Source organism: Lathyrus oleraceus, chromosome 4, assembly GCF_024323335.1.
Source record: "Lathyrus oleraceus cultivar Zhongwan6 chromosome 4, CAAS_Psat_ZW6_1.0, whole genome shotgun sequence".
NCBI classification, from domain to species: Eukaryota; Viridiplantae; Streptophyta; class Magnoliopsida; order Fabales; family Fabaceae; genus Lathyrus; species Lathyrus oleraceus.
This window is the reverse complement of record NC_066582.1, coordinates 45133505-45148604: the sequence shown is the minus strand read 5'-3', so window position 1 is coordinate 45148604 and position 15100 is coordinate 45133505. Positions and strand designations below refer to the sequence as shown.

Here is a 15100-nt window from a genome sequence, read left to right as displayed (position 1 = left end):
CTCCCAAGTGTTTGAACAGCAAAGCTCTAATTGCTGGTCTCAAATTGCTAGGAGAATATGTCTTCGAGGAGGCTAACAAAGGCTAGGAATATATGTCTTCGATGAGGCTCACAATTGATAATTAGCTAATTGAACGAAGACTACAAGTGCTCAGGTCGATTTCTTTTTTAGGAATTATGACATTTCCAATAGATTGTCATCTGTGTATGATGAGGTAATTTTGAAATACATTCCTCATATTGAGAATTTGCAAGAAAACAAATTAGTTCAAGAACACATGGATATAAAATCTTAAGTAAACATTTTCATAAGATAATCGAGGTTCCAAGATCTATCACCGAATGTGATTCAAGGTCAGGCATATTAATTAAATCAAACCCGGAGATTTGAGAATGAGTATTATAGACTACTTAAATATTCTCAAATCAAGTTATGACAAGAAATCAAAATATAAAGCATTATTCTACACTATACTTGGTGATGAATTAAATAAGCATGGGTGTTACAACTTACATGATGTTGCAACTTCGGGAAAAAAAAAAGACAGAAAAACAGACTATAAAAAGAAGTCTTCTAAGCATTGTTACAACTTACATCTAAGCACAAGATCATTTCCAATAAACACATATCCGAATGGTAAATTTTCAATCAAATTAGGATAAACATTTCCAACTGTAATGATTAATATACCCGGAAAGACACTGGTATCAAAATGTGAAGACAAAGTTTCAAACACATAATTATCTTCTTTTTTTCCCACCTTTCCCAGATTTGTTGGAAGGTCCAGCAGTTGCAGTTGATGCTGATGCGGCCTCCTGCTTCTTGGTTCTTCCATGATGTCTAGGGACCATCTCGGCAATGCACAACATTAGTTGCTTTCCTGCAAAGAAATCGCAACAAAAAATGATAACATGAGATACCGTAATATATCACACTCTTGAGGGTGCGATAAAGTAATGGATATGTTAGAATTTCATCTAGAAGTGTAAGGGAGGGAAAATGAGTCCAGGCTAAGTTAGGATATAATGATGGGTGGATTAGAATGAGACGGAGTTGAACGGAATAAAATTACCACATTGTTTAGACAGTTTATGATGGAATAGATTAAAAGATTCAATATCCATAACAAGTTGGTTTCGTCCTTCACACCACCAAATTGGGGGGAAGGGCTGTATTAGATGGAGTGAAATAGAATGCATTCCATCAGGTTTTGTTCCATTCAATACTTGTAAACAATCCAAAGCAAACACTAAATTGATGTTAATCCATTCCATCCTCTTCCACAAATTCAAACATATCACTAGCTAATTGTCTCATAAAGAGCATATGTTATGAAATTTGTTTATTGTATGTAGAATCAGTATAATCTGATTACACAAAATGCGATACCCAAGCAATAATGCTTCAATTTTTGAAGTTTTACAATTAACTATTACATAGCAGGCATCTCAAATCAATTAAAACTTCATTTCCACCCATTTTTTTAAACCTTTCCATTCTCTAAGAGGAAAAACACTCAGCATCTCAAATCAATTAAAACTTCAGTTTTTCCCATTTTTTAATCTTTTCCATTCTCTAAGAGGAAAAAACTCAATGGTAGCTCACTACTGCTTCAGAATTCTATTTCAAACAATATTACACTTGATTGTGAAGCATAATTTTGAAAGAGTTTTGAGTAGTGTTTCTCATCTCCCTTCTTGTGATGTTATCAACAGTTCCATGTAAATTATTGTTTCTTAATTCTTCAATTTGTGTTTTGATAACCATACTACTTTAGTTAAAACAAAGTACTTAAACCTTAATTTGTAAAAGTACTGCTGGCCTAAACAGTCAACATTGGAGCATGCTTAATGATATGAATTTAAATAGGCCACAATATAGACGATTAAAATATGCTTGGATCTCATCCTTAAAAGATAGCTCAACGGGTGAGGTTGCTCTCACTTATTTATACAATCAACAGCCTGGGAACCTAAGCAATGTGGGACTTCAAACAAACTCCACCAACACAAACACATAAACAGCTCCTATGTTGATCAAGGTGCACAAAGTATTTTCAATTTTGTTTCATTTCTAAAAAGAAAGAAAATGACAGTATTTTCAATTGTTTTCTCGAATGCTTTTAAGCTTCACCTCTTGACGAGGACATCATTAACACATTGTTATTCTGCTACTTCTATGTTAAACAAAATGACATAACATTAACACCAATATAATTCATAATCTACTTCACAGCAATGTTCCAGCTAAAAAATATTTGACAGAAATGGGGTGGCATCCTCAGACTTTGGCAAGCAATGTTTGAATTACTCTTTTGCATGCAATGCCCATAACCTATCTTATCATCTACACCAACAATCTAATTGCTGCAAGGTTCTCCCATTGAGGTATTACTAAAAGATGAATGAATATTATGTTAGAGTATTGCAGTTAGTGACTTAGAGCTAGTCTATCTTTTCTAAGAAAAGTCTTTAACCTAATGACACAATGTGAAACTCCATGCCTTTGTTTTCTACCATTGTGCACTCTAGTACAGAATCTCTATCTCTATCTCTTCTAAGAAAAATCTTCCACTAACTACGCATAGCAGAATTTAACACCTATATTTCCGACCATTCAATTGCACTGGATCATCGCTAATAGTTTATATCAAATCATACAAAATGGCTAGATTTATAAGCATCTGAATAAAAGTATATAAATTAACATCATTCTTATAATTATTGAGTAACTTACTGGAAGAAATTGATGGATTAATGAGAGTTCCATCTTCCTTTTTCAGCAAAACCCTAACTCGCCCTCTTTGCATGAAATCACGAGGGTAAGCCTTATCTATCTGCGATCATCAACAAAATCAATACATTTTCCAATAATCAATTCCACAAATGTGATCGATTAAAATTCAAATTCAAATTGAATAATGAAAAATAGAGTGAGAAACCTCGATCGCAAAAGGAAGTTTAAGATAACTGCAGCAATCCCCAATTTCTGCACAAGTAGGGTTTTCACATGATTTGGAGATGCCGATTCGTCTTCCTTCAGCTACAGTCTTTTTGGAATTTATATAAACAGGATACAACACAATCCATTTCTTTACGCTTGGTAATTCACCTTCCATTGTTACTGTAAAATTCAGATGAGATCTATCACTGTGATGATCGAAAATGGTGAAGGAGGAAGAAAACGGGGTCGCATTCTGAAATTTATTGGGCCTATTGGGCAGACCCAACCTAATCTCGGCCCATTCATCTCAAGAATCTTTTTTTTTTTTTACTTTTTATCACTTCACTTTTTTACTTTTAGACTCCCTTTCCGATTTCTAATTTTCTGTAACAAGTTATGTGTTAGTTTTATAATAAGATGATATTTATTTTCTTCCTATATACACTTTGAAGCAAAGAATATCCATAAGCCACATATCAATCCACTTTTAATAAATACTATATAGTAGAGAATATATTCCTACTACAAATTTCAACTTTCTTTCTTTAATGAAAAAGGATGATGAGATAAAACAATCTCTACCCCTATAAATAACAAGAACAAAAAACTGAAATGTAGCCAAAATTTGTGAACTCATTACCATACATATACAACTAGCCATGGATACCAAAGATGATGGTTTGTTCCCCTCTCTCTTTTATTGGATACAGTATATTTTGGTTATTTTGTGTGATTTAAAGGGGTGGCAATAAAACTTGTTGTTTATTTGTTTGTTGTTTTTGTATAATCTTTATTATTTATGAGATATTTTGTGTGATTTAACTATAAAAATAAAATTGTAGGTATTTTTAGATCTATAGTAGAAGCTTCACCAGCTCATTATATAATGAAAATACAATCATTTTCACTCCTCACTAAAAATTCTATTGAGAGATATGAATCCGGTAAATTTGAAGCTGGAGGTCTTAAATGGTATACATTATATTTATTTTTTTGTTAAGATTTTGGTATCTAATTCAGAGTAAATGTATGTTATAAAATGTGCTTATGCTTCACAGGAAGTTAGTTTTGTACCCAAGTGGAAACAAGAGCAAGAATGTAAAGGATCATATTTCACTATACTTGGTGCTGGAAGAATCAAGCTCACTTCAACCTGGTTGGGAAATTTATGTTAATTTCAAGTTGTTTTTGTTTGATCACAACAATGACAACTACCTAGTTGTCCAAGGTATTTGTTTTTCCATGAAAAATTATTTAGTTGACTTTATGTAATGTACCACAGTTGTATAAACTACAACCAACAAACAACTAGGGTCTCTTACCATTTTTTGGTTTACTGCATTTAACAGATGCTGTGAAAAAGGAAAGAAGATATCATAGAATGAAACTAGAATGGGGTTTTGATCAATTTATTCCTCTCAAGGATTTCAATCTTGACTCTAAAGGTTATCTGGTGGATGATATATGTGCATTTGGAGCAGAGGTTTTCATTTGCAGGGAAAGAAACACAGGTAAAGGAGAATCTTTGACAATGATGAAGGATGCCTTGCCCTACAAGAATGTTTGGGAGATCAAGGACTTCTCAAAGTTGGATTCAGAATGTTGTGACTCTGAACCATTCAATGTTGGAAACTACAAGTGGTACAAATAAATAACCTCCATTCAAAGAGTTTTATTTGAACTCAACTTAAAATTTGACAAGTTGTCAACAACTATGCTAATTTTTGCAGGCAGATAAAACTTTATCCCAAAGGAAGAGGCATTGAATTGGGCAAATATCTTGCTTTATACCTAACTTTAGCTAACCCAACAGCCCTTTCACCAGGTTCCAAAATATATACACAGAGTACACTTCGCATATTTGATCAAAAGCAAGGCAAACATCAAATTGGGAAAGGTAAAATTTGTTACACTTTGAGGTGCAATGCAATACACAATAAAAATGCTAGCTACACAAAAGCATAGGTTCAATTTGCTAATTAGTAGTTCTAAATATTTTTTGTTCACCACTTGCAGCTATTAACTGGTTTAGTGCCTCAAGTCATGAACATGGTTTTTTAGGATTTCTTTTGATCAGTAATTTCACCAGTCAATACTCTGGGTTTCTGGTGAAGGACACTTGCTATGTAGATGCTGAGGTTACAGTTCTTGGAGTTGTTGATGCTTTGTCCTGAAATTGTGTCAAAGAGTATATTTAAGAATGTAGTTGCAGTGAAGCATTCGGGGAAGCATCCAATAAATAAATCGAAGAATCAAAGAAATTACCTGTAATGCTCCTGCAAATTCTACAAATCCATTACACCTCGTCCACACTGCTTTCTATGAGCATAACAGGATTCAATTTATGTACATTTCATATAATATATATTCCAAATCTTCTATCATTAACATGAAAAAAAAATATGGCCATCTAAATCTTTGCAATATGCATTTTATTTAAAGTACAATTGATCAATGTACACACCAAGGATTCTGGTATTGTCATGTTATACATACAAGTACATTATGTACTGAATTTATTTACAACAAATTGCAAATGCTTGAAGGAATTAATCATCAAATGCAAGTCATGCAACCAACCAAGTTAACCAAATGTTTTCTCGCTGCTGTAACACATATACAGAAACCCATCCTCATCCTTGTAAGTTTGGTAGATGGAGTTCATAAGACTAGCTGCACATGATAGAATCACAAAGACACATACAGAACATATATCAGCTTCCACATAAAAGTCACATCGAAGAACGCATAATCATAACTAACAACTAATTATCGATAATGTAAGCTGCATTTACCGGTTTGAGGTAGCGTGTTTTTCACAAAAATAAATAGAGCTTTTCCCTGCGTCAAACTTAGCCTACTACTTAAAATGTGAATAAACTGCCCAACTGACATATCCCGCGGAACCAAATACCTAAAAGAAAGAAATCACGGATTATATTGTTTTACTTAGAAGTTGATAATTAATTTCTCTATTGCTTTTTTCAACATAAATTTTTCAACATAATTATCCCATAACAATTAACATATTAATCGCTTATATACAAAAACTAGCAAGTTCATTTATCTAAATAAAAAATTATAAAGATAATGTTAACAATTCTGAGATGCAAAATTGGAAAAGCCCCAAAACAATAGAATTATTAATGCAGGTTATGGTTTTTGGCAGAAAAAGTATATACTACTTATATAACCCAATTTAGGAAAAAAAAATGTAAAGAAAATCATAAAATCAAAACCTACTTCTTCTTGTCCAATTCAGGTAGGTCTGTTTTAGAATATTTCTCAATGATGACCTAAAACAACACACGGTGCAAGAACAAGAAGATAAATAAATATATCAAAAAATATTTCAAAAAAAAAATGGAGGTAAAATGAAAATCATACAGGAACTCGATCTGGATATTTAACTAAGATGCTTTGTGATTCCTTGCGTCGTTCATCTGGATCCGTTTAAATCAAGAAACGTTAATGCAATATAATAATAATATGATATGTTGAAATGTGAGAAAGTTTGAGATGAAAACGAACCGAGTGAGAATTCTTGTTTGAAGGACTTCATCTTGCCCATGAGAAATGAGAAATTTTTGGTTGGTGCAGGTGATTGAATCTAGAGAGAGCAGAGAAAGAAGAAAATTACTTGTGTTTATTTATTGAAATTGAAGTTCCAATAAAAATGGAATTGGGAGAAATTATTCTATAATATTCCGTTGCGTCCACCGTCAATTTTACTGGCATTAACGTGGAAGTCAATGTCAATCAACAGAAACACGTTAAGTACCAGAAAAATATTTTGTTTTATTGTTTATATTTAGATGGGCTTTTCGTGATGGCCTTTGGGTGGGCCTCGTGTTTGTTGTTTCGGTTATAGAGAATTTAATCTGGTACCCTACATGGGCTGCTATTACTTTTGTGTCCTTGTTAAATATTTCAATTTTTTTTATTATGTTTATTGGATTTTTCGAAGAAATATTATAATTTTTTGAAGAAAAATTCGATAGTGTTAAAAAATCTAGAAAATTATCAAAGATATCAAATTTATCAAAAAAACCTGATATGTTAAATTTATTTTTTAGAAAACCGGTAAAAAAATTCATACTAGACATTTAAAAATATACTAACGAAATTTTGAAATGTTACTGAAAATTCTCAACGAACTACCAGAAATTTCATTCACATATTTTGATTCATTTTGTCTGGATAATTTTGAAATTAATGAAATACGTCGGATGTCACATATAAGTTGGACAGGTTATATCCTCCTTGTTGTATAATGTTATTTTGTACATCCTTGTCACTACTAAGAATTTGTTTGAGAGTTTGGAAAGGAATGAAATTGTTGGTTTTGAAAAATATTTTTTTTCCAAAATTTACAAAAATATTTTTTTTAATTATTTAAAATAATAAATTAATATTTATTATTAATATATTTTTAATTTTTGAAATATTATAGCAATAAAAATGATATTTTATTCTATGAAATTTGAGAACTAATGCATAAGTTTGCTAAATTTATGAAGGCATTACTAAAGGGGACGAAAGAGAAAGTGGTCAAGGAACATGTAAACATGACCGAAAAGGATGACGTGGTAATACCCCAAATCATTGCCACAAAAATTAAAAGACCCAGTTAAGTTTACTATTTCTTGTAATATCGGTGGAGTAAATATTTCACATACTCTATGTGATCTTGGATCTAGCATAAATGCCATGCCACTGAAAACGGTTCAAGAATTAAATGTGGGTGAGATCATACCGAGTAACATGACTCTCACTCTAGGTGACTCATATGTTACTCAATCGGTTGGTACTTTATGTGACGTGTTAGTACATGCCAATGACTTAGTGTTTCCTACAGATTTTGTAGTGCTTGATACAAAAGGAGATTAAGGAGGATCTGTTATTCTTGGAGGACCATTCTTGGCAATCGGGAAGGCAAAGATTGATGTAGAAACGGTGAACTTATCTTGAAGTTCAATAAAGAGAATATGGTTTTCAAGGTGTGTGAATGGACACCATATTGGGAGGATCTAGAGACATGCTACCAATTAGAAGAAAAAAGTAGTAAAGTTCAAAAAGGATGACAACATAAGTTTTTATCGGCGTGGGGGTATCCCTTGCGCCTGACGTGTTTTAAGCATGGGACGTCAAGCTAATGATGAAAAAGAAGCGTTGGATGAGAGGCAACCCATCATTTATAACTAGTTTTTGTTTTGCAGATTTTGCTTTATTTTTATTCAAGATCATCCAAAAGAGAAATTAGCTGCTCAAGCATAACACTTCTATGACGATCTATGTTTGCTTTAATAAAGAAGTTTGTAGCCGTTGTGTTTTTTTTTCCTTCAGATTTGCAATAGCAACTAGCAACTTGAAGGCGAAGGATGAGAAAAGAATCAACAGACTTGTACTCTACCTACAAATACCTCATCTAGTAAGGTTTGAGCCAAATAACTTCCATTATTCACTTTTCTTTCTTTATGAGTGTATCCATGCACTATTATTTTATCTGGTTTGATCTATTTCCGATTAAGTTTATCTCGTTCAATCGAAACATATTAAGGCAGTTTTTTATTTATAACTTTGAGCCTTTTTAAACCACCATGTAGTAATAGGTCCATTGCTAACCACTTGGAGCTTTATCCTTTCTTTCGGTGACTTAGACTAAAATCCTTAGCCATATGACATGAAAGATCTTTTATTTCCACCCTCTCTTTGGAGTTAGGAAGAAGTATAGTTCTGAAAGTGTATGAAAAAGATTAAATTTTGGGTTGCTCTTGGAAGTGAGAAAAGTTTTAAGTTTGGGGTGGGTGTAGCGGTAAAAATTTTGAGATTAAGCTATCGATTAACTTAACTCATAAAGCAAGAGTCGTCACCGCGCTTTTATTATTTCCAAAGGAAAAAGGAAAAAGTATGAACAAAAACCAAAGAAGTTTTTAAAATAAAACTAATAAAAGAGAAAAAGGGTTCGGGGGTTAGTTATGCAAAAGGAAGATATTAGCACCCTAAACATCCATAGTACTCCATGAGAACCTCTTTGAAATGTGCTTTTTGGTTTGAAAAAAAATGGTATTGTTTGCAAAATATTGGAGAGATGGGAAAATAAATATTTTTTATGATTTTTTGTGTTTGGCAAGACCTTTTAAAGTCTCATGCCTACGTACCAACAAAGTGCAATGGAGGATTAAAACCTCATAGTTCGTGGTAAAAATAACAAATATGTTTGTTTTGATTCATTTTTTATGGAAAGACATTTTGTCATTTTAAGGAGAATACTCAACTAGTCACCCACAAGTATGAGAACTTTGCATCATCATGAGAAAGACTCCAACTTAGATAAGAATCAACAAGTATGCCATTAGCTCTCTTAGATGGAAAATAATTAGCATCAATACTATAGAGATGGGAGAATTATATCTCAACTATGGAAATGACTTATGTCTAATACCTTGAGAAAAGTTTTAAAAGGAAAAGGGCAAAAAGGGCACAAAATGATTTGAGTGAGTTATGTATTTTTTAAGTCTTTTGAAATTGGTCTCAGTATGCTTAAGATGAATTAGCATTTATATAAGAAAAATATTTTGAAAATCTCTTGACAAAAGTCAAAGTTTATTCAGAAAGTGATTCAAGTTTAAAAAAGAAGAAGAAGGTTTTGAAAAAGAGAGAAGATTTTGAAAATTAAAGAAGGGGAGGAGAAGAAGAGACTATCCTAGAGCATAAAGTAAAAGCTAGGGAGGAAAGATATAACCAAGAGATAACAAGCTTTATGGCATAAATCAAACAAGAATTCTCTCCTTTAGATTAAGCCTGAAACAATCCAAATAAACAAATAATAATCCATGCATCAGATGAAACCAAAATGACTAGATCAAGTCCTTAGAGGAAGTCCCCAAGTCAAAGATATCAGATAAATTTCAAGGTCTCAGGTTATAAGTCTTAGAGAAAATGTCAAGATCCTAATTCTAAGTCCATAACTCCACAACATTGCTAAGGATAGTAACCACAAGTCCATGAATCAGGAGAACCACGTTTCTTTTTTAGGTTTTCTTATTAGTGTTTTCTTTACAAGGATATAAAAAAAAAGTCAAAATGGACAAAGAACAAATGACAAAATCACGAATAATATGATATGAGATGCTAAACATAAAGTATAAAGTAAATGGTATAAAGTAAAAGAGCATAAAGTAAATGACTTTGAAGTAAAAGTTAATACAAGTAAAATGTTAGTAAATGATGTTAGTAATAAAAAAAATGAAATAAATGGTTTGATCATTTTTTTGGAGAATACTCAACTATTCACTCACAAGCATGAAAATATGAACCTATACATAATTTATGAGAAAGACTCCAACTTGGATGAAATCAACAAGTATGTCGTCAGCTCTCACAAATGGAAAAGGAGCAATATTTTCACATAATACCATGAGAAATAGGAGACTTACAATCCCTCTTATAAAAGTCCATTTGCTTTTGGGACAAATTTAGTGCTATGTTAAGCAATTGTAATTGGACTTATGTAGAAGTCACAATTATCTGAGACTGGTCAATAATAATGTCTGTGTTAATACATGCTATAGAAATGATATGTAAATCATTCTCCTAAAGTCATGTCATAAAAAAAAAGGAATGATCAAGCACAAAGGCTAGAAGGATGGTCCATTTCTTCAATCCACACTTCATGATGTTGTACCCCAAAATTTGCCCTTCCTGATCCATCTTTTCATTCAATTCTTAACTAGAAAATAATCTCACACATCTTCGTGCTCCATGCATAGGCTCAATCATGCATCCATAATTCACTGCATGTCGTTGTCATATCCATCAGGGTGTTACATTTATCAACTTGGTTTCTAACTTCAAGTTGAGTTGAATTAATTCTAATTTCTAATTAATTTTAGAATGTTGGAATTAATTCTAATTTTGGTTGATTCCCATTTTGAACTATTGATTCCCATTTTCAACTAATTCTGATGTTAAATGGTTCTTGTTTTTTTAGAATTGATTTCATCGGGTTGTCCTTTTAGAATTGGTTCTAATTAATATTGGAATTGATCTTAGCCGATTGGAATTGAGCCTTGGAATTTCAATTTTTATTTTAGGTAAGTTTTAACTCCATTTGAACCTCATAATTGATTTAACCCCAAAGGTCCAAAACAATATCCATATCCATTTAAATCAAACCCGTGCCAAAATCCACTTTCAACCCAATTAACCAATATTCGTTTTGATAACACCATGTGCAATGCCACTCATCCATCCTCGAAACCGTCATTTCCGATTACAACCATTGAACCTCACATTATAACATTCATGTGTCCTATTCCAAATTACAAAACGAAAACTACATTCCCAATTACAATTCATTTCGTGACTATTTCATTATCAAATTCCAAACTTTCAATATTTTCGATTCTGGTTTCGATTTATTACAAATTACAACAAAAAATTCATAATCAATTTCCAATTACATTCATCTTCCTATGCAAACCTTGAATTACAGTATCATCTTACTTACAAAGTGATTTTTGTCTAGGTTAGCCATGAACGAAGAATCACCGTTTGGCAATGTTGAAGCTTTAAATTCAATGCGGTAGCTAGCAAGCTTCGGCTTCACACGGTAATCCCACAACTTTCAAATAACCTGCAAGCACAAATCAAGCATTCATATCAAAACCACTGCTCAAAAACCATACAAATCACAAGTTAGAAACTCACCTACTAACATTTCGTACATCAGCTAATGACATTGTGTAAGACCCCAATTTTGTCCCTAAGATCCCTCATGGCATCATATCATATCATATCATTGCCTCAAGGATCATGGTACACTTTTGCCTTCTTCCCTGTTGGTGGGTTATCTTGAGAGTGGTTCTTGATCACCAAGCATGTTTTGCATTTGTATATCATTGCTTTTCATTTGCTTACTAACCAAAAGTACAAAAATATGTCATCTAACCTTGTTACTTGCAGATGAAGCAACCATTAGGTCAAGACAGTCAAAGGCAGTCATTGAGCAATAGATGGTGGACATTATGAAGAATTTGGGCATCATTGATCATTCATAAGAAATTCATATGAGTTGTGATATCATTTTGAATCAAGATCTCAAGTGGTAGAGGTTTGAAACTCATCAGAGCATAGCTAGGTCAATTGAAACCCTAGCAAAGTCAACACAAGTCAATGGTGCATTTAATCATGGATTGGAAGGTGGGAGATGGTTTGAGAGGCCTCATTCATGTCCATACAAGCCTCATATAACATGTCAAACATCATCATTGGAGAATTTGAGGTCAGACAAAAAGTTTCCAAAAATAGTAGGTGACCTGTAATTTCAAACTGCCAAAAATGGAAAGGTCTTCTCCTCAAGATTACATCATCAAGAAAGCTTCAAATCAAATTTTGTCCAACATGAAAGTTGAAGATATTGCTCTCACCTTTCCAAAAAGTCCAAGAACATCCATTTCTCATTTGTGGTTGGCAAGTTATGATCAAATCATTGGCAATGGATTTTGAACTTCAACAAGGCATAACTTTCACACCAAATGGCCAAATCATGTGTTTCTTTTTGGAGCAATTTTCTCTTGATGTACACTATCATAATCATGCATCACATTTCATTAAAACTCATCACAAAAAAAGTGCATTTTTCACTTGATTTCATTTTGAATTTTGGTGGGAAAATGTGAATTTGAAAAGTGTGCATTATTTTCATTTCAAACCAATTCCATTTGCCTCAAAACAGATTTTAAGACTTGTTTCAAGTGAAATTCGCACTGTTCCATTGGCCACATATGCATAAGGGTGATTTTGGCAATTTGCATAAACCATTCCATTTCACTAATTACTTGCATTATGGCTAATTAGGATTAACAAGCTTCATTAGCATAGGGTATTTAAACTAAATCCTAACAGAATTCATCAAAAAAAAAACTTCATTTTTTCAGATCCAAAACTTTTCATCTCAATTTTTCTCTCAACTTTTCATCGATTTTCTTCATTTCTTTTGCTTGCTTCTTGTTCTGATCATCATCTGCAGGCATTGTTGAAGTGAATTGAAGCAAGATCTTGCAGAATCCAAGCCGAATCGTGACTGTTGAAGATTGCACACTTCCATGGAAGTTGAAGATTCCATCGAGTTTAAGCATTGTTGAGCTATTGTCCATCATTCATTCATCTTCCTCAGCACTATAGAGCATATGTTTTAGCTCCTTCAAGCTAGATTCACACGATTCCAGCTCTGCATCTTCATAGAGGTAAAAATTCTATTGCTCTAATTCTTCCAGTTATCATGTGCATCTCGTAGATCGTGGAACATAGGTCATTCTGCACTTTAGATCTCTTGATTTCATTAAGTTTTGAGAAAGTTATGTTGATTTGAATTTTGGAATGTGAAACTTGTTTTTGCTCGATCTGTTTGATATAGTTAGAGTTAGGTTAAATTAATGCTGGATTATTGATGTGTGATGCAAGACGAATCGAATGATATATGTTTCATTAATTTCTGGGATGATTTGTTCTTGACGATTATGAACATGATGAACACGCGATGAAGGCTAGGGTTTTCGTTTTCCAGACTTGTTTTGATCCTCCTGGGCGTGAGTTTGCATGTATTTTGTTGTTTTTCGCCATGCAGTGGTCCAAATGCCAGCTCCTGATTGGCCAGCGTTTCATTTAAATGAAACGCGGCGTTTTGGCTTGGCGCTCATTTTTAAATGCACGCGCGGTTCGATTCCCCGCTCCATCAAAAATCCAAATGCCTTGTTTATTTTATCCACTTATGCCTTACATGTTCACATGCCTTATCTCATGCATTTTTTAATTTTTCTTTCCATTCAAAAATTCATAACTCAACAAATAATAATCCAATTCACATGAGATTTTTTTTGCCATGTTCCTTGTAATGTCTAATTTTTTTTGGATATTTTTCCAGAATTTGTGCTCGGTTGGATTTAAAAATTGCCTAGGGTTTATGTTTACATGTCATTCATTACACATTGCTTGCCATTTCTTTTATGAAATAATTATGATTGATCCAATGAAGCTGAAAATTGACATGCATAAACTAGACACCTTGATGGGCATTTTGGCATTGAGTTTTCTATTTTTGCATTTCTGGTTTGTGAGATATGATGTGATCAATATAGGTGTGACAATGTGTGTCACACCATTTCTTGTCCAACTTGCTGATTTTATTTACCATGCCAAATAAATGCTAAATGATCTGAATTTTTGCATGATGTTGCTTCTGGATGTTAATTTTATTCATGATTTTTTGTAGAATTTTTGGATCCATTTCCTATATGTTTGAGATTTTCTCTTCTGGCTTGTCATGTTTGGACTTTGGATGAGTGTTGAACTTTCATGATTTTTGAAATTCTTATGCCTTATCATTTGAGCTTGAAATTTTACCCATGTATTCTAGACACATTGAAGTTTGTCTTGGCTTTGGTTTGGATCATTTATCACTTGTCATCTCTGATTTAGGATTGCCTTAAGTTGATGCATCAATTTGTGCTTCCTTTGAGCTTGTTTTTGCATACCTTGACTTGTTGATTTTAATTGACATGCTGATACTTAGCCAAATGCCATGATTTTTGGTGTGTTGATCCTTTGATGTGTTCTGTTTAGGCATGATTTTTCTTGGAATTTATTGAGCCATTGTTGATTTGATTTGAATTGGTTCATTCTGTTTGCTCCAATGTGTTTCAACTTGCATATATTGACATGATTTGTTTATGAAATAAAATTGGTTGATGCTTTTGACATGAGACCACTTGGATGTTATTCTTGATTGATTAAACTTGGTTCTTGTGAATTTTCATGTTTTGTTTTAAATTTTTTCCTCATCTTTGACCCTAGGCTTTGGCTTAAGGGTTTGCCTCTCATGTTTGAAGCTTTGTTTCAGGTTGCACATGCAAGTTACACAATTGATGATGCTTCATCTTGAGAGCATTTGATATTTGCTTTTGATTACTAATGTGTGTTTTGTAGGTTGAAGTTGATTCAATTGGGATTGACTTGTGGCTTATACCTTTGCCTATATTGATTGTCTGTTGCATTAACTGTTGGTTGATTGTCTGTATAGTATACTGATTTGTTTGATGTTTCCACAGGTACCTTAGTTGCTATAGTTCATTGTGAACTTGCTTTTGCTTTGCTT

General features: G+C 32.9%; 3 protein-coding genes across 3 annotated transcripts; 1 reads left to right on the top strand and 2 right to left on the bottom strand.

Moving 5' to 3' along the window:
* Positions 1–385: 385 nt before the first annotated feature.
* On the bottom strand, positions 386–3193 carry LOC127138790 (signal recognition particle 19 kDa protein). The gene is made up of 3 exons (XM_051065320.1): positions 2942–3193; positions 2737–2836; positions 386–880 (listed from the first exon to the last, which is right to left on the bottom strand). Exons 1-3 carry the CDS (start codon positions 3116–3118, stop codon positions 741–743), a joined length of 417 nt encoding a protein of 138 aa, XP_050921277.1. The 5' UTR covers positions 3119–3193; the 3' UTR covers positions 386–740.
* A 326-nt stretch (positions 3194–3519) lies between these two features.
* LOC127138789 (MATH domain and coiled-coil domain-containing protein At3g58220) lies at positions 3520–5215 on the top strand. The gene is made up of 6 exons (XM_051065319.1): positions 3520–3621; positions 3786–3915; positions 4002–4171; positions 4293–4584; positions 4674–4840; positions 4960–5215. The coding sequence occupies exons 1-6, from the start codon at positions 3603–3605 to the stop codon at positions 5115–5117; spliced, it is 936 nt and encodes a 311-aa protein (XP_050921276.1). The 5' UTR covers positions 3520–3602; the 3' UTR covers positions 5118–5215.
* Positions 5216–5358: 143 nt separating this feature from the next.
* LOC127138791 (autophagy-related protein 8i) lies at positions 5359–6720 on the bottom strand. The gene is made up of 5 exons (XM_051065321.1): positions 6475–6720; positions 6331–6386; positions 6187–6239; positions 5739–5857; positions 5359–5616 (listed from the first exon to the last, which is right to left on the bottom strand). The coding sequence occupies exons 1-5, from the start codon at positions 6512–6514 to the stop codon at positions 5528–5530; spliced, it is 357 nt and encodes a 118-aa protein (XP_050921278.1). The 5' UTR covers positions 6515–6720; the 3' UTR covers positions 5359–5527.
* Between the last annotated feature and the right edge of the window lie 8380 nt (positions 6721–15100).